The following is a 20,887-nucleotide window of genomic DNA, read 5'->3' on the forward strand; positions in this document are numbered from 1 at the left end:
ACGAGAACCCTCTCATCGTGGCCGCTGGAAATTACATTCCCGATCCTGCGGACAGAATGGAAAGCAGTCGACGTCGCCCCAAACACGTCATTCCGGATCCTCCCGATCCACTAACGGTGCTTTTAAAGTACCTCAAGCACCGGACATCGTTCTCATCGAAACCGTCGCTTGCGACGAATGGCTCGACGAGTAAATTAACCCACAGACACAACCCACTGAGTTTCTCACCGGATCTTCTCAGTGGGTCGCGTTTCCGATCCGGTGGTAGATTCTGCGAAGCACCGCTCTTGCTGGGGTTCGTGTTAGCAACGTCGTCAGGTTTGAGCACCGTGAGCTCACCTACTAGTTAAGGCGACGCTGAAATAGCCTCTAAAGGCTCAAGCAAGCTTAGGTAGGAAAAAAAAATACTTGTCTAAAAAAAAGCATATTTCACTCTATTGAAATTAATTTTGAACTGATTGTTTTCTCATTACGGCTCTCATGTAACGGCCGTCTGGTGTAATGGTATGTGACATGGTCACTACACAAGGGGGTCGCGGGTTCGAATCCCGCCAAGGGAAGATATTCGTATGATTAATATAAAAATATATTTTACAGGGTTATGGATGTATATTAAATATACGTAAATGTATAATAAAAATCTTACATTTATTTCCGTTATCTGACACAAGTTCTTTACGAACTTATCACGGGATCAGTTAACGTAGCGTGATTGTTAGTAAATATTTATTTATTACTTTAAAATGATAAATACATTTTCAGATCGGGCCGGAGCAGTACATCATCAAGCGCTTCCGCCAAGGAGAAGAGTCCGTCAACGAATAACTCCTCGCAACCGAATATGGCGGACTGGAGTGAGTACTTTTTTTCCTGGATAACGTAGAAAAGAGGCACAGAGCTCATCATCACATGACGCTGAGGCTAATGTTGTGACATATACTCTTTTTTTTCAAGGGATTTTACGACCTGGTAACTAAGACCTTTAAGTCATGTCTTATTTTAGTTTATAATCTTATTTTTATGAAAAATGATAATATGAAGTGAAATTAAATGAAATAAGATGAGATGATATGGGATGAAATCTAATCTCAGTAAAATGGTGGACATTTACTGAGATTTTTTTAAGTGGACTTCTTGGAGGATCCCGAGAAGTTACGTCCAGCGTCTTTGTTTCATTTTCCCACATTTGTGCACTTTCACAGTTATTAAACAGTTAATAAAACACCGTTATTACTCATTTAAACTTAAAGAAACACTAAATAGACAAAATAAAACAAGCAATACAAGCAAGATTTTTGCAAAGGCATACCTTACTAACAGCCTCGTTTGACAATGGAGATGTCCATCTGGTGTTTTTCATTTAATGCTCTATATGTGACAAAATTAGCTCTCTGCCAAGTCTCTCGTAACAGTTTAAAATATGAAGGTTCAGGCTTAGAGTAAACATTTTCTCGAGTTTCTCGCTAGATCCTCTCCGTGGGTCGCGTTTCCGATCCGGTGGTAGATTCTGCAAAAACTGCTCTTGCTAGGGCTTAGTGTTAGCAACGTCGTCAGGTTTGAGCCCCGTAAGCTCACCTCCTAGTTAAGGTCTACGCTGAATTGGTCTCTCAAGACTATCAGTTTAGGTAGGGGAAAAAAAGATTGACTAAACCAAACACTAATTGATTTATTTCCGGAGCCGAACATGTTTTTAGTTATCTGTCACAACTAAAACCCACTGTTCAATATCCTATATAAGTGCTCCAAGTGGAGTGTTTATCCATTTAAAAGAAAGGTAGAAGTTTGGTATCAATTTACGCACCCCCGCCTAATTACGTACCTCCGCCTAATTATGTACCTTCGCCTAATTACGTACCTCCACCTAGTTACGTACCTGCAACTATTTACGTACAGAAACCTCTATAGCACCTATTTACTCTTTTTCAATTGCACCACAGTATATTTTTATGTTTCAAACTAACAATGAAAAATTAAAGTGTGATTTAATTTTCAGGTTCCAATTACGGGTTCCCGAAGACCTCGTCTCCCTCAACAATGCATTCCCAGTCGTTGTCGAGTCTGGCCTCGCTCAACAGTCTAGTGTCAGCGCCCCATCAGCACAAGCCGGCCAAAACTAACCCGTCCTCTTCGCAGTCCAGTGAGTATTGTACTTGTACCGTACCGTTCGTTTCTGTCGCGAAGCTATCATTTGTTCTGTGGGGAAGCTATCATTTGTTCTGTGGGGAAGCTATCATTTGTTCTGTGTGGAAGCTATCATTTGTTCTGTGGGGAAGCTATCATTTGTTCTGTGGGGAAGCTATCATTTGTTCTGTGGGGAAGCTATCATTTGTTCTGTGGGGAAGCTATCATTTGTTCTGTGGGGAAGCTATCATTTGTTCTGTGAGGAAGCTATCATTTGTTCTGTGGGGAAGCTATCATTTGTTCTGTGGGGAAGCTATCATTTGTTCTGTGGGTAAGCTATCATTTGTTCTGTGGGGAAGCTATCATTTGTTCTGTGGGGAAGCTATCATTTGTTCTGTGGGGAAGCTATCATTTGTTCTGTGGGGAAGCTATCATTTGTTCTGTGGGGAAGCTATCATTTGTTCTGTGGGGAAGCTATCATTTGTTCTGTGGGGAAGCTATCATTTGTTCTGTGGGAAAGTTATCATTTGTTCTATGGGGAACCGGTTACTAATAGCACCTCTGTAATTGAGGCATTTGCGTTGTCACATGACATGTATATTGGAGGGTATTGACAATCATGCCCTCCAATATCCATGTCTCATCATCACCATTATCCTGCCCTTCTCCCAGTGACCTTTCATATTCTTTTCGTCTCATCACATGTCCATTCCATCCCAAACGCACTCCTCAGCTTCTCTGTCACAGGTGCCACTTTCAGACTTCCTCTAACATATTCATTCCGTATTCTATTCATTCTCGTTACTCCACACATCCATCGCAACATTCGCATCTCTCTGCTGCATGCAATCACCTCCAATATCCATGCCTATCTTAAATAAATGAAAAAGTAGAACAGAATGGAATTGTGCATATTAAAAACAATTTAGTGGGCGGGATAAGTGATCGCTGTTCTTAGATGTTGAGGTTCTTAGGAGTAAGTCTTAAAAAGATAAGTACAGCATTTCAAAATGAGTCCAGAGGTCGTTGGACACTCGAAGAAACTGAGAAACTACACAAGGATCCACATAAAAGTGATTTAATAGAGAAACATATCTCTCATTTTCGCATTAAAAGTGTACAATGTCCAAAAATGTTCGAAATTGGGTAAATAGGCGTAAACATTTGGTATCACCGGTATTTTTCTCATCAATACTGTCAAAAGACGAAATTTAGTTTTTTTTTTAATATTTACCTATGTTTTGACTACTATTAACAAAATTAATACACAATTTTGTCTTACTTTAAAAGACAGATAATGTAATTGGCAAAAATAAAAAAATAAATGTTGTAAAGATGATTAATATTAAAAATATCACATGTTAAACCCTTAAAACACTCTCCTGCAAAATTAGTAAGTTTTGAGATTATACAGTTTTAATGCGAGAAGACGAATTATGAAACTTTTGTTATTTTTTAAAGTCTGTTATCTATAATGTAGTTTTGACGAAATCTTTATTATATAGAATATATTTATATCTGTATTATTATAGAAGTAATAGCTGTATCCGACCGCTTCGCTGGAAGTTTAAAATTAACATTATTATTTCTCACCCCCACAAAGATGCTCATCATTAACGCCCCCGCAACTGGTGTAGGGAGCCCAATACTCATATAAATATTAGCCTATCCATTAAATACATGTATTTTCTACATGGATACCAAGTTTCAAGTCAATCGGATGCACGGTTCAGTAGTTATAACGGAGCATCCGTAAAAACTACTGTAGTTTTATATATTAGTATATAGATAATAGTGTTTGACAATAGAACCATAATAATGTTTAAACTTTTAATTTCAATTAATTATAGTCGAATTTCGATTACTACGACCACTAGTCCGCATAAAAAGTTTAATCGTATTTATGCTCCTACCGTTGAGTAATGAACGTTCCTTTGCAGGGAAGTCGTCGTCGTCAGGTCCGTCGAAGAATAAGGAGCGCGAGCTTGCTCTGCTGCGTGGGGACCTCATGCTGGCGCAAGCCGCCGCGCACGGCGCCTACCACGCCGCCGTCGCCGCCGCTAAGGGCAAGGTACGCCATTGAGGACCGTCCTCCTCCTCCTCCTTACGTCGTCAGCCCACCTGGTGTTAAGCGGTTACTGGAGCCCATAGACATCACCTTGAGATGTAAGCTTTAACGTCTCAGTATAGTTACAACGGCCGCCCCGCCCTTCAAACCGAAACGCATTACTGCTTCACGGCAAAAATAGGGTGGTGGTACCCACCCGCGCGGACTCACAAGAGGTCCTAACACCAATAGAAAAATTTTAGAAGTATCTTCGGAATCGTCTTCCTTCAAGTCTACTAGATATTCCGGTGCCTTAGTAAGAAGATCGTTGACATCACCTACATACATCACATATGATACTACTCAAACCACTTTAGCGGATAACTCATCGGCCCAAAAACAGAAAGCACAATACCCACATCAAAGCTTCCCGTGAACCAAGCACGATATGTAAATATTTAATTCAAAATAATTGTTTTGAAACTGGTAATCGTTTTCGTTACAGAATATGTCTCCCTTATACCCCTTCGGAATGGGTTCAGAAAAGGACCGACACGCCGGATTTGACTCCCTCACAGGACTTCCACACACAATATTAAGGTATACTTATTGTATTCCATCTTTTTTTTTTTAAGGGATTTTATGACCTGGTAACTGAGACCTTTAAGTCATGTCTTATTTTAATTTATATTATTCATATTTTTATGAAAAATGATATTATGGAGTGAAATGAAATGAAGATGATTAATTTGAGACATTAATCAACTGGAATGAAATTAAATGAAATGAATTGAGATTATATGGGATGACATATAATCACAGTAATATGGTGGTCATTTACTAAGATTATTTCAATGGACTTTTTGGAGGATCCCGAGAAGTTACGTCCAGCGGCTTTGTTTCATTTTCCCACATTTGTGCACTTTCACAGATATTAAACAGTTAATAAACCACCATTATTACTCATTTAAACCCGAAGAAACACTAAATAGATAAAATAAAACAAATCACGCAACTTCACTCCTTGCGTTCCCGCCAAAAAGTCCGTATTCCATCTTCGAGCCGACGAATTGCCAATTATATATAAATTAATATGCCAATATAAATTAAATAGTTTAAGTTATTTTCAATTTTAAATGTATGTGATGTGGCAGTACTTTTTTAAATAAATAAATAAAATAAATATACTTACAGTTGTTTAAGCAACTGTTTGATTAGTTATGATTTTTAGTATATAAAATATACACCCTGTATCTCACTAAGTGTAAACTAAGTAAAAAAATTAAAACATTCACGGGTCCTTGAACTAAAGAAAGAGAATTCCTTTGCCTCACACGTTGCGTCGGGTCGTTGACCTCTTGCGTCATATTTTTATTATCTTCGGGTATTGCAGATTACATTGACACATTTTTTGGCTCTATTTACACTCAAATTTTTATACTAAACAGTACACGGAAGAATTAAAAAAAAAAAGAAAATTGTTTTTGTACATTTTTAAATTTATTTTTTTGTTCACTTTATTTAGAGATGTGTAGTTTAATTATACATGTTGTTTGTCCAGCAGCACTCATGTTAATAACATTGTCAATGTAGACGACGACACTTCGAGTTTTAGGCGGCCCTTTCTCCGGCTAGATTAATCCATTTAAAACAAAAACCATGTATCCAAACATAATTTAAAAATATTTTTTTTTGTTAGTGCGGCTCTGGAAGGCGGGTAAGATAAAGTTTTTGTTGTTAGAGAAATTAAAAACAAAAGATAAAAAATGTTTAAAAACAAAACCTTACCGGTTACCAAAATGTAAGATTAACACGTAGCCCTTCATGACAAGTGTTCAGTCATGATATATCAAAATAAGATAAATACATAATAGATTGATGTACATTGCGCGTTTTATAGTTAAATGCGTTTTCTACGAGACAACGAATATATTTAACATCATAATAAAGATCTTAATTGGTTATATTTTATAGCGTTGTCAAATTTGATCTATAACTGTGCTATTGAATTAATTAGTTATTGTCATTGAAAAAGTTCCCATAATAATTTCATTATTGTTTTGGTTACGGTACAGTGATCCGGCGTCAGTACTGGGGGGAGTGAGGCTACCCCCGGATACGGAAATCATCAAGTACACCTCATCCCTGGCGGGTCCCAAGGTAAAAAATCTATACAGAAAATAGTTCAATACAATTTCCTATGTGAAATGTTTTTGTTCAGTAACTATTGACGAGCTTTAGTGTTATAATGATTATTTGGAAAGTTCTGAAAAGTTTCTGAAAAGAGCACGTGCAATACAAAGAAATCAAATTCTCGAGGTATCGTTGAATATGGTCTAATTTTGATAATACGAAAATAATTATAGTAGTGATGAATACAAAAAAAGAATCACCCACTGTGTTCGATTTCATCATACATCATCGATCATTAACCGACGCGGAGACAATAGAACGTGGCTATTTCTTATTTTACTATTGAATATCGATCGACCAATCAACAGTTTATCTTTTGTCTCTTTCGTTCACACTCACCCTGCCTCGTACGTCTCGTTCTAACCTCTACGATATATCTTTGGCAGGCGCCCCCCGGTTCCACGAATAGAGGCAGGAAAAAGACCATATCCTTGGACCCTCCACAAGTGTCCGTGCATCCGTCGTCAGGGGACAGAAGCGCGCCGCTACCGAGTAAGAGGCCTAAGGTGGTGAGTACACGGTTATTTTTTATTGCTTAGATGGGTGGACGAGCTCACGGCCCACCTGGTGTTAAGTGGTCACCGGAGCCCATAGACATGTACAACGTAAATGCGCCACCCACCTTGAGATATAAGTTCTAAGGTCTCAGTTTAGTTACGACGGCTGCCCCGCCCTTCAAGCCGAAACGCATTACTGCTTCACGGCAGAAATGGGCTGGGCGGTGGTTCCTACCCGTGCGGACTCAAGTCCTACGTATGAGCGGACGAGGTCAAGGCCTATGTCATGTTAAATAAATAAATAAATAATAAAGAACTAATCACACACGGTCGGTCACCTGGTCCCAAACTAGTATTCCTCGTACTATACTTGAGTCGTCTATTATCAAAGGTGGCAATCTGTGCAAAAAATGTTATTGATATGTCAATACAGATTGATTTGAATATAATCGTCTCCTTCAAAGAATACGGTTCAAAACCTGCATTAAATAAAGGTTAATACTTAACCTGTTATTTATCTAAGATGTCGTTCAGAAGAGTTATGTGACTGCCAATGGAATACAAAGTCAATAATTCGTTTATCTGATTTACCAATAATTGTCCGAAAGTCACATTGCCGGCTTTGATAATAGTCGACTCACTTATAAACGCTAAAACATCTATACTAATCTATACTAATATATAAATCTACAGTGATTTTTACGGATGTTCCGTTATAACTACTGAACAGTGCATCCGATTGACTTCAAACTTGGTATCCATGTAGAATATACACGTACTTAATGGATAGGCTAATATTTATATGAGTGTTGGACTCCCTACACCAGTTGCAGGGGCGTTAATGATGAGAATCTTTGTGGGGGTGAGAAATAATAATGTTAATTTTAAATGCCCAGCGAAGCGGACGGGTACAGCTAGTATTAATATATATCCAGAACCTATGCTGCTACTTACCTCGACATACGAGGACCAAAAATCTCACTTGTACGGTATAACGCCTTTCGATCCGGGGCGTGTGTTGACCCCGCGCGTCCCCGGACACTGCGCGTACATTGCGAGTTTTGTTCCAGGACGAGTACGGCGCGTCTCGCTCCTCGGTGGAAGTGATCCGACTACCCCACGGCAAGCAGGAGAGAGCGCACAATTCAACTCCGCCGCATAACTTCTCCGATTACGCAGGTTAGATTATTAGCTGCAATTTAATTGGTAAATAAATATGTAACAAAAAAAAAATATAACTCAGATGAGTGGACGAACTCACAGGCCACCTGTTGTTAAGTGGTTACTGGAGCCCATAGACATGTACAACGTAAATGCCGCCACCCAATTTGAGATATGAGTTTTATGGTCTCAGTATAGTTACAACGGCTGCCCCAACCTTCAAACGTGCGTATTTTTTAAAATATCTATCAGTTATCTATGTACCAGCAAAGGAGTATAATAAGGGCAATCGTCTAATTGAAGTTCTGTCACAGGTATATCTCGGGAGCTGCTACAGACCATAGCTAGTCAGAGCGGCGTCAGCTTAGCGGCTTTGGAGAGGCAGCTGGCTGGTGCTACGCCCTCAGGAGGTGATAATAAAGTTCCTTTAGTTTTAACGTCGCCGCGGCCTCAAGGTTAAGACGGTGCGCCGGTATCGAACGATGCGAGTGTCCGGTGTTCGAATCCCGCAGCCGGGTTTTTTTGTTTTTTTCACAGCCCATCTGGTGTTAAGTGGTAACTGAAGCCTATAGACAACCACAAAGTAAATGCGCCGCCCACCTCGAGATATAAGTTCTAAGGTCTCAAGTATAGTTACAACGGCTGCCCAACCTTTTAAACCGAAGCGCATTACTGCTTCACGGCAGAAATAGGCAGGGCGGTGGTACCTACCCGCGCGGACTCACAACGGGTCTTGCCACCAGTAATTACGGAATTATAATTTTGCGGGTTTCATTTTTATTACACGATGTTATTCCTTCACCGTGGAAGTCAATAGTGAACATTTTTTGAGTACGTATTTCATTAGAAAAATTGATACTTTTTTTTTCAAATTAACTTGACTACTTGACACAGGTTCACGAATGAGACTTCACGATAAAGGATTTGGCTTGTTTAATAAAAATCAAACCTATAAAATTTATAAATTTACGTAATTACTGATGGAATACTAGCTATCAAATTTTCGAAGTTCATTTGAACCAAATGCCATACATAAATATTGAAGAAGAAAGAGTTTGTACACCTTTTTTTTCCTACCCAAGCTGATTGCCTTGAGAGGCTATTTCAGCGGAATCCTAACTAGTAGGTGAGCTCACGGGGCACAAACCTGACGACGTTGCTAACACGAACCCTAGCAAGATCCGTGCTTCGCAGAATCTACCACCGGGTTGTACATCAGTATTCTCATAATATAATAATATTTTTGCGAGTCTAATAACCTGGTTCTCGGTTTCAGAGTCAGGAGTCGGCATGAGCAAGTCCATCGGTGGCGAGCACAGCCCTCTGGACCTGGGTTCCAAGTCCGCTGACGACGACAAGCCCCTGAACCTATCGCTCAAGCCCACTCCCTGTGAGTACGAGGAGTTGATGAACCAAAGCAAAATTTGTCTATACTAATAACTGCATTTTAAAGAATGGATTATGCAAAAATAGTCCCACATTGTCCTAGGATTTATTAGATACTAGCTGACCCGCCAGACTTCGTAGTGCCTCAATCGGTAAATAAAAGACCTAAACTTTTGTATAAAATAAATTTAAAACAAAGAAAAGGAATCCGTCCGAAGGGGGACATATCAAAGGAAAAACATAATTGTTAATTTTATTTAATTCCGAGCATTTTCATATTTATCTACCTTTTAAACCATCTCTGGACTTCCACAAATAATTCAAGACCAAAATTAGCCAAATCGGTCCAGCCGTTCTCGAGTTTTAGCGAGACTAACGAACAGCACTTCATTTTTATATATATAGGTTTAAATAAATGAAAAGCAAAACGAAACTTTCAACAGAGGATTCGTCTACAATCACCATTTAAGGGTTTTCGGGCCAAAAGTCGTCATAATGTAAATGCCGCGAAACTCTAATTAATATGAGATCGAAATCTCGATGATGTTAGAACAGAGATTCAAAACTACAAGGGATAGTTTCGCTTCGCCGCTGAAATAATTGTGACGATTACCAATCCTTGTAGTTTAACACCACAGCCCACGACATTACTAACGGCACTAACTACAGTGCGGCTTCAATTAATACTTGCAGGTTTTCGTTATCTCGTCTATACTAATATTATAAAGAGGAAAGATTTATTTGTTTGTCTTGAATAGGCTCCGAATCTACAGAACCGATTTGCAAAATTATTTCACAGTTTGTAAGCTACACTATCCCAGAGTGACATAGGCTATATTCTTTTTTTTTTTTAAATAAGGTATCCTTACTAAAAATCCAATAATGTGACTCAAAGTGTAAAAAAATTACCAAAAATATTTTTTACATCGCGTGCGCTGCGAAAAATAGTTACAGATATTCTTATTTGAGTCGACTATTATCAAAGCCGGCAATCTGACTTTTGGACAATTATTGGTAAATCAGAAAAACGAATTATTGACTTTGTATTCCGTTGGCAGTCACAAAACTCTTCTGAACGACATTTTAGATAAATAACAGGTTAAGTATTTACCTTTATTTAATGCAGGTTTTGAACCGTATTCTTTGAAGGAGACGATTATATTCAAATCAATCTGTATTGACATATCAATAATTTTTTTTTGTCCAAATGCACAGATTGACACCTTTGATAATAGACGACTCATTTATCCTTTTTTGATTTCTGTCATTATACGCGACTGTACATGTTAAATGTGTTTGTTAACCCTTTTACTGATAACAATTTCTGTTACTAAGGCGCCAGAATATCTAATAGATTATGGGAAAGACGAATTGGAAGATCCTGAAAATTAATCTATTTCTACGAGACATAAAAAACTAAAATTTAAAAAAGAAGGGAAATCCAGGCGCTCAGTAACAGAATCGACATAATTCAGTGCACCACGGTTCCCAAACTTATTTTCTCTACCGCCCACTTTGAGAAACAATTATTTTTAGTGGCCCCATTTTTTCACCTACTTAAATACCACTATAGCGAGAGCTCAGTCGGTGTCTAAAAGTCTTCTTAGATGAAATCACCTTCAAGCCTCTACACAACGCCCCCTTTTTTTTCTGGGTCTCTTACCACCCGCCTTTAGGCCTGCAGCGCCCACAAGGGGAAAGGCTGATGTAGAATGAAATGTATCTATGAATATGAATACGTCCAAACAAAAACATACCGTATTTCTATAGGAATAAAGCACATATTTACGATTTGAACTGTGTAATGTTTCAGCATGTACTCAAGCCTCAGATGCGCTGTCCCGACTGACGTCACTCAGCAGCTCGCTCAGCGCTTCCAACGACAGATCCTGTGAGTGCACGACCCCCGTATAATCACACTTTCCACCTATGTAGATGAATGCAATCCATAATGACTAAAATTACCTTTGAAATTGTAGCGTGCAACATAAAGCTGTTTACTCTTTTTAATACGCTTTTATTAGCTTCAGACGTATGTATGTTCGTATGTAATGGAATCTTTGAACATGATTTTGACCCCCTTCAAAACCTCGGATTAACTCGAAATTTGGTATACTTATTAAGGACCGATGACAATTAAATATATTAAAAAAAATTTAAAAAATTGAAATTCAACTAAAAAATGAAAAACAAATAATAGTTTAAAAAAATTACAACAAAATACTTTTATGCTTTTATATAAAATCCATCCTAAAAAAATAGAAAATCAATTTTAATAAATTTGAATTAAAAATAGTGTAAGAAAAAATGGAAAAAAAAGCCGTAGGGTGCATGGTATAGCTCATTCTAACCGGCGCCATCTAGGCGGGCTCCGGATAGCCTGCCGACCGAGAGGGCTGGTGGTCGTGGCGCCGACGACCGCCAGTCCGGCGTCCCGAGGGGGAGGGTGATGGGAGAGATGTGCTCCGCACTAAACGCTTCACTTTCCCCCCTTTGCCTTTTCATGAGTTGTGTCTCATGCGAGGTTTGGACGTTGGTTGTTGAGCGACAGGAGGTTTTAGTCAGTTCGACTCTGACATGCTCCGCCCTTTATCCCCAGTGGAGGGCGGAAGTCCGGCGATTTCCTCCTGACCAAAAAAAAGGGTGCATGGTATCAGTAGTTATAAATATTGTACGAACAGATATGAGTAGAAGGGTTATTTTGATAATATCCTGAAAAGCACCCCACACTTTCTTACAATAAAATCATTTTTAGCGTATTAGCGCTTAAAGCGTATTAAAAAAAGGCATAGTACAGAAAGACAATACGTGATGCGCGCTCGCGAGTCAGATTTCGACTATTGGCGGTGGATCGGTAAAAATGCGACGGCCGGTTCGTCTATGCATTGATGTAGTAGCTGTACTGCAGCTATCGCCTGACTTTGCTTGTGAATTAATTTTGTTTATTGTAAATAATGTTTTGTATGATTGTGTGATAAATGAATGTGTTGATATAAAATAAAGTATTTATGTATTGTTGTTTAGTGTAATTATAATAAAATATTATAAAATAAATAAATACACGTGAGTCACCCACATCGCCTTTGAAATATGATCAATTAAAACAAACAAAAACCACCTAAATCTATTTGATATTATGTTTATATTTCTGTTGGCAGCCCGACGCAAGCCCGGCGCCAAGCCGCGCAGGGTGGCGCCCGACTTCGCGCAGGCAGACTCGCCGCGACCCAAGTCCAGCGGCAGCGAGGACAGCGAATGTGTGTACCCACCCTTACTTTTTGTTAGTGCTTAGATGTTTGGACGAGCTCACAGCCCACCTGCTGTTAAGTGGTTACCGGAGCCCATAGACATGTACAACGTAAATGCCGCCGCCCACCTTGAGATATGAGTTCTAAGGTCTCAGTATAGTTACAACGGCTGCCCCGCCCTTCAAGCCGAAACGCATTACTGCTTCACGGCAGAAATAGGCAGGGTGTTGGTACCTACCCGTGCGGACTCTCAAGAGGTCCTACCACCATGCGTATACAGAATTAAATTACAACAGAGTATTGATTGACGCATGGATGATAAGTATTTTAAACTAATTTAACAGCGGTGTCGGGCTGGCCATCCCGGGAAGGAAGGCCGCGGAACCTGGGCCGCGGGGTCAGCAAGCCCAAGAAGAACACGGTCGCCTCCCTGCTCGCACAGAGCCGCGCCCTCGGCCTGCGCCCCGCGCTGGCGCAGCAACTCCTCGGGGAAACCGACCTGGTAGGACACTGCATGCTCAGAGTCATCCTCATTAACAATAGAACAATCAAATTTATTATAAACTAGTTGACCCGGCAGACTTCGTAGTGCCTCAATCGATAAATAAAAAACCTAAACTTTTGTATAAAATAAACTTAAAACAAACAAAAGGAATCCGTCCGACGGAGGACACATCAAAGGAAAAAGAAAATTGTTATTTTTATTTCATTCCGAACATATTCATATTTATCTACCTTTTAAACTTTCTCTGGACTTGTACAACAATTCAGATAGACAAGATAACAAAAATGAAAATCTGTTCTTATGTGCTATATAACAAGAGCTAATACACTTGGAAATGTGTTACCCGCCGTTCGTCGTGAGGCTTGAGGTCGAAGTCTCAAGTGCATTAAAATGACCTATTTTTACAACCGGGGAACAAGATGGACACAGACAAGAATAATTCTTTCAGGAATGGGTCTTTTGCGATCTTTTTTTTTTATTGCCCTTGTGGGCAGACGAGCGTACGGCCCACCTGATGGTGAGTGGTTACCGTCGCTCATGGACTTCAGCAATGCCAGGGGCAGAGCCAAGCCGCTGCCAACTGCTTAATACTCTTAATAATTGTCCTATATTTATTAAAAATATCTTTGTCCAGGCCGATATCCAGCTAAACTGTACAGCTTTGGATCTATCTTGACCTCCTCGGGGCAGAGAATGTGCTCTCCGAGGAGTGAGTACATTTTCCTTCCTAAAGCGATGTGTGTGGTGTCTTTTTTTGTTTTTTTTTGTTTCTTAGATGGGTGGACAAGCTCACAGCCCACCTGGTGTTAAGTCGTTACTGGAGCCCATAGAAATCTACAACGTAAATCTGCCATCCATCTTGAGATATAAGTTGTAACGTCTCAAGTATAGTTACAACGGCAGCCCTACCCTTCAAACCGAAACGCGTTGCTGCTTCACGGCAGAAATAGGCAGGGCGGTGGTACCTACCCGCGCGGACTCACAAGAGGTCCTACCACCAGTATGGAAGCTCGGTGACGTCACGTGGTGCTCTTGCAGGAGAAGCTGAAGGCGTTGCTGGGCGAGACGGCCAGCACGGACTCGGAGTGCCCGTCGGACAGCGGGCCCTCCGACTCGGACGCCAGCGACTCCAGCCGCCGCCCCAAGGAGTCCCAGCTCCGCCTGCCACTGGCTCTAGGTACGCATTTTAAAAAAAATTGCCTTTGCTTTTTTACAATAAAATCATTTTTTCTTACACTATTTTTAATTCAAATTTATTAAAATTTATTTTCAATTTTTAGTTGGATTTTCTATAAAAGCGTATTTTGTTAGTTTTTTTAAACTATTATTTATTTTTCTTTTTTTTAGTTGATTTTCAATTTTTTTTTTTATATTGAATTGTCATCGGTCTTTAATACGTATATCAAAATTTCGAGTTAATCCGACGTTTTGAAGGGGCTCAAAATCATGTTCAAAGATTCCGTTACATACGTACATACGTCTGAAACTAATAAAAGCGTATTAAAATTGTTACCTGTCTGCGGGGTTCTAACACTGGCTCAGTATACATATTATTATATAGACTACCAAACATATCTGTTCCCAGGCTGGAAGCGAGTGACCGTGATCCGAGGGTTGTCCCGGAACTGCAGCATCAAGGGAGACGTGAGCTACTCGCCGCCAGAGCCCCACGCCGCCCTCAAACTCAAGTCCATGCAGGAGTTGCAATCGGTAAACTGTCCCGGCTGGGCCAGTCGAGCGTGTACTATGCTGATAGCCTTGAGAGGCTACTCCAGCATAACTAATTATACAGCTAACTACTACACCAAACTGTACTGGTGATGGGACTTCTTGTGAGTCCGCGCGTGTAGGTACCACCACCTTGCCTATTTCTGCCGTGAAGCAGTAATGCGATTCGGTTTGAAGGGCGGGGCAGCCGTTATAACTATACTGAGACTTTAGAACTTATATCTCAATAAATAAAACCCTAGCGTGTAGGTGAGCTCACGGGGCTCAAGCCTGACGACGTTGCTAACACGAACCCTAGCAAGAGCCGTGCTTCGCAGAATCTACCACCGGATCGGAAACGCGACCCACTGAGAAGATCCGGCGAGAAACTCAGTGGGCTGTGTCTGAGGGTTAATTTACTCGCCGAGTCCTTCGTCGCAAGCGACGGGTTCGACGAGAACGATGACCGGTGCTTGTGGTACCTAAAAGCACCGTTAGTGGATCAGGTCGCTTAGGGCGACGTCGACTGTTTACCATTCGGTCCACAAAATTTTTATTTATTTCCAAACATTTACACAGAATATTATTTTAATAACCTAAAAGTACATATTATTATCCGCAACACGCTTCGTCATATTACAGAAATAGAGTTATCAGCAACATGCTTCGTCAAAAAGTACAATACTTACTTTCAGCTGCAAGCGTCGTCATAACACAGAATGTCTGTCATCGATATCAGTTTAATTGTCTTATGTCATATTTGAGTCGTCTATTATCAAAGGTGGCAATCTGTGCATTTGGACAAAAAATGTTATTGATATGTCAATACAGATTGATTTGAATATAATCGTCTGCTTCAAAGAATACGGTTCAAAACCTGCATTAAATAAAGGTTAATACTTAACCTGTTATTTATCTAAGATGTCGTTCAGAAGAGTTTTGTGACTGCCAATGGAATACAAAGTCAATAATTCGTTTTTCTGATTTACCAATAATTGTCCAAAAGTCACATTGCCGACTTTGATAGTAGTCGACTTATTTATGGTTCATCCCTGAACTGCTGCGTTACGCATTTTATATTTTTCAGTTTCTAGACTCGAATCCGTGTCCGCCGTTGTCCCTGGACAACTTCAGCTTTAGTTCGCGCGCGATCCTCGGCGAGTACGTGCAGCCCTGCGCCGACGTCGCCGACCCGCTGGTCTTCAACGAGACCGAGATCACCAAGAGGTCAGTGTTTATGGTTACTGTATCGAATTAATAATACTGGTGGTAGGACATGTTGTGAGTCCGCGCGGGTAGGTACCACCGCCCTGCCTATCTCAGCCGTGAAGCAGTAATGCGGTTTGAAGGGTGAGGCAGCCGTTGTAACTATACTGAGATCTTAGAACTTATATCTCAAGATGGGTGGCGCATTTACGTTGTAGATGTCTATAGGCTTCAGTAACCACTTAACACCAAGTGGGTTGTGAACTCGTCCACACAACTATGCAATCTACATATATAAAAACGAATTGCTGTTCGTTAGTCTCGCTAAAACTCGTGAACGGCTGGACCGATTTGGCTAATTTTGGTCTTGAATTATTTGTGGAAGTCCAGAGAAGGTTTAAAAGGTAGATAAATATAAAAATGCTCGGAATTAAATAAGAATAACAATTTTGTTTTTCCTTTGATGTGTGTCCCCTGTCGGACGGACTCCTTTTGTTTGTTTTAAGTTTATTTTATACAAAAGCTTAGATCTTTTATTTATTGATTGAGGCACTACGAAGTCTGCCGGGTCAGCTAGTAAGTTAATATAATGCTATCGGACTTGCGTGCTGGTGGGTTGTAATGACAAGTGCGACGTCCACCAGGCTGGAGGAGGCGCGTGCGCTGAGCTCGCTGGGCAGCCGGCCCACGCCGCCGCCGCTGGACCGCCGCATGGAGCTGGCGCGCCTGCAGCAGGCCGCCCGGGACGCGCGCCGGGACCACTCCGTCCGCTCCAAGGACCAGGTGCGCTACCAGACCCACTAATGACTCAGCAGCCTCGCCGTCAACTCTGTACAAAGGGTTTTTTTTTAAGGGATTTTATTACTGGTGGTAGGACCTCTTGTGAGTCCACACGGGTAGGTATCACCACCCTGCCTATTTCTGCCGTGAAGCAGTAATGCGTTTCGGTTTGAAGGGCGGGTCAGCCGTTGTAACTATGCTTGAGACCTTAGAACTTATATCTCAAGGTGGGTGGCGCATTTACGTTGTAGATGTCTGTGGGCCCCGATAACCACTTAACACCAGGTGGGCTGTGAGCTCGTTTCACCCATCTAATCAATAAATAAAAATATAAAAAAGAAAAATTATTCTATGCCTAGTATCCACTCTACATAACACTTATACAACCACCACTTATGTAACACACTATTGGCCAAGAGCTTGGCTCCCACACCCATAGGGTTTGTGTAAGCAGTTTGGCCACAAATGCCTACATAAACTAACTAAGGAATGTACGTTCAGGCGCGTCTAGTCAGAGAGCTGGAGAAGTCTGAGAAGGCTGAGCTGGCGAAGCGGGAGAAGGAGGCCAGGAGTCAGCAGCTGTTGGAGGTGATTACAATTAATCTCAAAGTGATATATAGTTGAGGGGCTGTGATGTTTTGTCATGTCTGCTAGAATACACGGTTCTCATATTACATGTGCTTAGAAATTCGCTTCGTAATGTAATGAGGAGAATTAATGTTTAATAGTGCTGATAGGGTGTCTATGATTTCTCTAAAATTTTAAAATCCTTTTTTTTATGTTTTGTCAATTTATTTTAATGGAATAAGAATAGTCTTAGCTTCATCCTGAACAATGACGTCATATCTAGCCTACTCGTCGCAAGCACAAGGGCGTATCTATTGTTTGTAATTCACTCGGATTTGTTTGTAGTTTTTTTTTCCATTTTCTTGAACTACTACAATACTAGAGAATAACTAGTACTAGTAGAATAACTAAAGAACTAGAACTACTAATACTTTTACGAGCAAATTTTTTTTTCATAATCATCAAATCTTGTATAAATACTACTAAAATACTATAAATATGTAAATAAAAATGAATATTTCGCATCTATGCGTTTGTTAATGATGAAACTTGGTACATATATTGTTGGCACAGCAGGTTTTTGCCATAGTACCAACTTCGAGAAAAGAGTCTATCCGACTTGTATTTTTAATCGTTGATAGTATACAGATGAGATCACCTTCAAAGTCCAAGTTCCAATTTGATAAATCGGAGCCTACCAATCTGGAATGTGCTTTTGTGTCGCGAAAAACTGCCGCTCAGCTCACAGCGCACTACGTATTTTGATGCATCGTAAATTTCAAAACCGTAATGAAAATATCTTTTTTTTATATTTTTTTATTGCTTAGATAGGTGAACGAGCTCACAGCCTAGTGTTAAGTGGTTACTGGAACCCATAGACATCTACGACGTAAATGCGCCACCCACTTTGAGATATAAGTTCTAAGATCTCAGTATAGTTACAACGGCCGCCCCGCTGCTTCACGGCAGAAACAGGCAAGGCGGTGGCACCTACCCGTGCGGACTCACAAGAGGTCCTACCACCAGTATCTTAGCAGTTTTTAATTATAAGTAGTTGCCTACTTCCGCTATTAAGCACTACGTCCTGTGGGCACAGCATTAAACTATAGAAATATTATTGAGAGTTCGACTTCATTTGGGCGACATTCATGTTGTAATATCTGTAGGTTCCACCAACGACCCGTCTCTAGTGTGCTTAGTGCGAGTTTTTTAACGTTTTCGATAGCGTAAACGTTAACTAAACAGCTGTTAACAGCGCCCCTAGCGGCAAACGTAGGCAAACGTTCCAACTCCATACAAATTCGAGTTAACTTTTACGCTATCGAGAACGTTAAAAAACTCGAACTAAGCACACAAGAGGCTTGTGGACTGATATATAGTCGCGTTCAAAAGACATTCTTCTATAAAAAATAAAAGCGTTATCGCATTAATTCCTCTGTTATAAATTATGAAGCAGTTTTTTTTTATTGTATAATATTATATTGATTATGCATTAATTCATTTTATATAATATTTGTTAAACGGTTCGTGTTTACGTTTGAGGTGTAATATGGGAATCGCCTTAGGAAAGAACGTGTTTGAACATCAACAACACATTATCATTTTTAATTCATGTTCTTGCAATAAATGTAGTTTTTTACTTTAAAGCCTTCGTCAAACAGGACGCGTACTTAGCGCCGCGTACTTAACGTCGCGCTCTTTTCATGTCACACAAATTGACTAGATGAGTCTAACGCTCCTTGACGCAACGCTTTCGCCAAATCATAGTACCCTCGATAGCAGTGTGAAAATTTAAACGTATTAAGAAATCGAGTGATTCAGATGTGGCATTGTATAAGCATGGGTATTTTCTAACTATTTATATCATTTTTTTGGGCATTATCTAGTATTTTAATACACATTCACTCGGACGCTAAAATAAAATTTGTAAAAAATTACAACGCCTGACGTCAAAGCGTTCTAACGCCGCGACAGAGCGCTGCGTACTTATAGCGCTGGCTGGGGCTCTGTTAGACGGTATGTTACCATAGTAGTACAACACATCTTGGCGTCATAGCGCGGCGTTAGTTTAGCGCTCTGACGCGCGCTAATTACGCGTTCTGTTTGACGAAGGCTTAAATGTTCATAAAACCGTGTGCTTGTGTTTGTTTTTTTATTTTTATTTTATTATCAATTTGATGCTTGGCAACATTGTGCTCACATACTGCAGTACGAAAGCAAAAAGTACGGGGTTGCCATATTAATTGAATTAGAAAAAAAAAAACCAGAAAATAGTAACTTTTTGCTTTTTTCAGTAGACAGCGAAGGAAATAAGCTTCTTAGTCAGTAGTATAGTTTGTGTGTCTTGTATCCTTTATGTTCCTTATATATTTATGTAAATTCTATCTCGCTATGGGTTCTATTGTAATTTACGAAGGTTATTGACAATGTTGTCAGAATATCCAATTGATAGTAAATTAAAATGAAGGATGGTTAATAAACGAAAACAAAAAAATACAATTGAACACAGCACATCAACAAGAACCGAACCCAACTGACGATCGAGCCGGTGCCGTCGGTATCGAAGGAATGGAAAGTTCCAGATGTGTCGATGGGCCCCGCTAAGGCCCACAGAGAACGAGCCATGCCCCCGATAAGCTTGTCACTGATACCGGTCTGCTGCCCCAACGAATCCCCAATAAAGAACATTCTCGATTGGAAAGTCGAGCAAGAGGAATACAACGCTCTAGATAAAATGAAGGATTTCGCTGAAAAAGCAGCCTTCGATCTGCCGAAACGTAAAGACTATGATTATCTCAAAGCGGGCGATAAAAAAAAACCTCCCGACAAAGAGAACAATCTAGATAAGCTAATCGAGTCGTATTCTAGAATAACTGAGTTCATAAACGGCTGCGATTGGTCGAAACTGCAAACGGACAAAAAGACTGAAAACGCTGTGGCGTTAGAGAAAAAATACTTGGACGCTAAAAACGAATTCATGTCGCAAAACCTTAGCTTGATGCCGAAGGAGACCAAGAAATCGGTTCTCAAGGACGTGATCGATTTGAGCGAAGACGATGACGTCACGGATGTGGTTTCCAAAAAAATATTAAACCAAGGAACGTTTTGCGTCGGAAAAGACGGGGCTCTATCGATTTCCATACATCCATACAAAGATTACGGATCGGTATGTTTGAGTAATACACCACTAACTTTTCGGGGTTTAATATTTATATTCTTACTAACTTTTCACTATGGTGGTATGTTAATTGACTAACTTTCAAAATTCAACTAATTCGGTGATTAACTACACGTTGAACGTTTGATAAGCTTGTTCTAGGCAAATGCGTCACGAATTGAGAAAAAAAAACCCAAATTACACTTATAGTTAATGTTGCAGTCCATAGTATTGCTTTGATAGTTTTAATTAAATCCCATTTGGAAGCAATATTTAGATAGATCTTAGATACAACTAGTTAAATGTATAGAA

The 20,887-nt window shown here is 40.1% G+C and overlaps 1 protein-coding gene across 13 annotated transcripts in view; it reads left to right on the top strand.

The window, feature by feature from the left end:
- Positions 1 to 20,887, top strand: part of LOC101745407 (bromodomain adjacent to zinc finger domain protein 2B) — a 120,711-nt gene that overhangs the window by 64,059 nt on the left and 35,765 nt on the right. For 4 of the 13 annotated variants that reach the window (XM_062672575.1, XM_021352649.3, XM_021352651.3 and 1 more), the window contains exons 6-24: positions 763 to 854; positions 1,994 to 2,137; positions 4,062 to 4,192; positions 4,674 to 4,768; positions 5,868 to 5,885; positions 6,244 to 6,328; positions 6,748 to 6,870; positions 7,929 to 8,037; positions 8,334 to 8,429; positions 9,296 to 9,409; positions 11,219 to 11,296; positions 12,564 to 12,662; positions 12,998 to 13,155; positions 14,197 to 14,335; positions 14,744 to 14,868; positions 15,953 to 16,092; positions 16,716 to 16,854; positions 17,353 to 17,439; positions 19,928 to 20,584. In XM_062672575.1, coding sequence (XP_062528559.1) covers positions 763 to 854; positions 1,994 to 2,137; positions 4,062 to 4,192; positions 4,674 to 4,768; positions 5,868 to 5,885; positions 6,244 to 6,328; positions 6,748 to 6,870; positions 7,929 to 8,037; positions 8,334 to 8,429; positions 9,296 to 9,409; positions 11,219 to 11,296; positions 12,564 to 12,662; positions 12,998 to 13,155; positions 14,197 to 14,335; positions 14,744 to 14,868; positions 15,953 to 16,092; positions 16,716 to 16,854; positions 17,353 to 17,439; positions 19,928 to 20,584 — 2,629 coding nt within the window. The remainder of the gene's footprint in view (positions 1 to 762; positions 855 to 1,993; positions 2,138 to 4,061; positions 4,193 to 4,673; positions 4,769 to 5,867; positions 5,886 to 6,243; positions 6,329 to 6,747; positions 6,871 to 7,928; positions 8,038 to 8,333; positions 8,430 to 9,295; positions 9,410 to 11,218; positions 11,297 to 12,563; positions 12,663 to 12,997; positions 13,156 to 14,196; positions 14,336 to 14,743; positions 14,869 to 15,952; positions 16,093 to 16,715; positions 16,855 to 17,352; positions 17,440 to 19,927; positions 20,585 to 20,887) is intronic. The other 9 variants (XM_021352653.3, XM_038017261.2, XM_021352654.3 and 6 more) reach the window with 3 other exon arrangements.

Source organism: Bombyx mori, chromosome 2 (genome assembly GCF_030269925.1).
Source record: "Bombyx mori chromosome 2, ASM3026992v2".
Classification (NCBI taxonomy): Eukaryota; Metazoa; Arthropoda; class Insecta; order Lepidoptera; family Bombycidae; genus Bombyx; species Bombyx mori.